The 2,500-nt window shown below is 56.8% G+C and overlaps 1 protein-coding gene across 1 annotated transcript in view; it reads right to left on the bottom strand.

The window, feature by feature from the left end:
- Positions 1-2,316, bottom strand: part of LOC137361962 (forkhead box protein J2-like) — a 7,141-nt gene extending 4,825 nt beyond the window's left edge. The window contains exons 1-3 of the mRNA XM_068026556.1: positions 1,597-2,316; positions 1,061-1,135; positions 1-11 (exon numbers count right to left, since the gene is read on the bottom strand). The exon at positions 1-11 is cut by the window's left edge and continues 73 nt beyond it. Of these exons, the coding sequence (XP_067882657.1) occupies positions 1-11; positions 1,061-1,135; positions 1,597-1,836 (326 nt within the window). The 5' untranslated portion in view covers positions 1,837-2,316. The remainder of the gene's footprint in view (positions 12-1,060; positions 1,136-1,596) is intronic.
- Positions 2,317-2,500: the final 184 nt, after the last annotated feature.

Below are 2,500 nucleotides of genomic sequence, written 5' to 3'. Positions count from 1 at the left end.
CAGTAGGATCCCTGCAAAACACAACAGCCTCTTTTAAACTTTATCGAACTTTGGTTCAACCACACTGGGAGCACTGTGCACAGTTCCGCTCTCCATTTCCCTCGGTTAGACCACACTGGGAGCACTGTGCACAGTTCCACTCTCCATATCCCTCGGTTAGACCACACTGGGAGCATTGTGCACAGTTCCGCTCTCCATTTCCCTCAGTTAGACCACACTGGGAGCACTGTGCACAGTTCCGCTCTCCATTTCCCTCGGTTAGACCACACTGGGAGCACTGTGCACAGTTCCCCTCTCCATATCCCTCGGTTAGACCACACTGGGAGCACTGTGCACAGTTCCGCTCTCCATTTCCCTCGGTTAGACCACACTGGGAGCACTGTGCACAGTTCCCCTCTCCATATCCCTCGGTTAGACCACACTGGGTGCACTGTGCACAGTTCCACTCTCCATAACCCTCGGGGTGGACCACACTGGGAGCACTGTGCACAGTTCCCCTCTCCATATCCCTCGGTTAGACCACACTGGGAGCACTGTGCACAGTTCCACTCTCCATATCCCTCGGGCTGGACCACACTGGGAGCACTGTGCACAGTTCCGCTCTCCATATCCCTCGGTTGGACCACACTGGGAGCACTGTGCACAGTTCCACTCTCCATATCCCTTGGGCTGGACCACACTGGGAGCACTGTGCACAGTTCCACTCTCCATATCCCTCGGTTAGACCACACTGGGAGCACTGTGCACAGTTCCAGTCTCCATATCCCTCGGTTAGACCACACTGGGAGCACTGTGCACAGTTCCACTCTCCATATCCCTCGTGGTGGACCACACTGGGAGCACTGTGCACAGTTCCACTCTCCATAACCCTCGGGGTGGACCACACTGGGAGCACTGTGCACAGTTCCGTTCTCCAGAACCCTCGGGGTGGACCACACTGGGAGCACTGTGCACAGTTCCCCTCTCCATATCCCTCGGGGTGGACCACCCTGGGAGCACTATGCACAGCTCCGCCATCCCTCAGTACTGACCCTCCGACAGCTCGAGGTGCTTCTCTCACCTTCCCTGGCGTGTCCTTCGAGCGAGGAATCTTCCGAAAACATTTATTCAAGGAGAGATTGTGCCGGATCGAGTTCTGGGGCAAAGCGGAGAGAAGTGCGTGAAATTAGTCCCGTCATTCTTTCGGAAACCTTCCGTCCCTATGTCCTGCGTGAGGAGTGGGAACCGCTGCCCGCGATCTCCCCCTGAAGCTCTCCCCTCCCTCCAGCGTTAACTGTCGTTCTCTGCTTTGGGCCGTACCTGACACAGGACGATCACAAACAACTGAGAGCAAAACCTTGCCTTTATAGGGCGTCCGGAACATGCCACATGGACAATCAGAGGGAGGTTTAAGACGAGGAGAGAATTAGAGAGAGTGTGAGACGATGTAGGCGATGCCTACCTCAGTCGAATATCCCGGGGGCGGTGGGGGGGGGGGGGTGGGGGGTGCGGTTTCCACCCGGGGCTGACTGATTTCCCCTCCCCCGACACCCCCCACACCATCGACTCCCCTCCCCTCCCCGCCCCCCCCATGTCCCCTCCCCCACCGCGTCTCACCTTCCAGCCCGTTCCCACCCGCTGGTAATAGGGGAAGGCCTCCGCGATCCAGGCGTAGATTTCGCTCAGGGTCATCCGCCGGGTGGGCGAGCTGCCAATGGCCAGGGCGATGAGGCTGGCGTAGCTGTGGGGGGGCTTCCTGTCCGTGCCAGCCGCGGACCCCTGCCTCCGGGGCCTCTCGAGCGCCAGGCGGGGCAGCCAGTCGATGGAGGTGAGGCTGCTGCCCAGATCGGCGGACATGACCGGACCCTCGCCTGTCGGCGACAGAGAACGGCGTTTCAGGACCGCGTTTCAACCGCGCCGGCGTCATCTGCGGACCGCGTTTCCACTACGCCTGCATTTACCGAACGCGTGCCAAGAGTCTGTGTTTACAGACTGCATTTCAACAGATTCTCTGGTTACAGACCGCGTTTCGAAAGAGTCTGTGTTTACAGAGCACGTTTTAACAGATTCTCTGGTTACAGACCGCGTTTCGACAGTGTCTGTGTTTACAGACAACGTTTCGACAGAGTCTGTGTTTACAGACCGCGTTTCGACAGAGTCTGTGTTTACAGACCGCGTTTCGACAGTGTCTGTGTTTACAGACCGCGTTTCGACAGAGTCTGTGTTTACAGACCACGTTTGGACAGAGTCTGTGTTTACAGACCGCGTTTCGACAGTGTCTGTGTTTACAGACCGCGTTTCGACAGAGTCTGTGTTTACAGACCGCGTTTCGACAGTGTCTGTGTTTACAGACCGCGTTTCGACAGAGTCTGTGTTTACAGACCGCGTTTCCACACTGTCTGTATTTACAGACTGCATTTCCACACTGTCTGTGTTTACAGACCGCGTTTTGACACTGTCTGTGTTTACAGACCGCATTTCGACAGAGTCTGTGTTTACAGACCACGTTTCGACAGAGTCA

This window comes from Heterodontus francisci, unplaced genomic scaffold (assembly GCF_036365525.1).
Source record: "Heterodontus francisci isolate sHetFra1 unplaced genomic scaffold, sHetFra1.hap1 HAP1_SCAFFOLD_323, whole genome shotgun sequence".
In the NCBI taxonomy this organism is placed as follows: domain Eukaryota; kingdom Metazoa; phylum Chordata; class Chondrichthyes; order Heterodontiformes; family Heterodontidae; genus Heterodontus; species Heterodontus francisci.
Note: the sequence above shows the minus strand (reverse complement) of the source record. Positions and strands in the feature narration are given on the sequence as shown.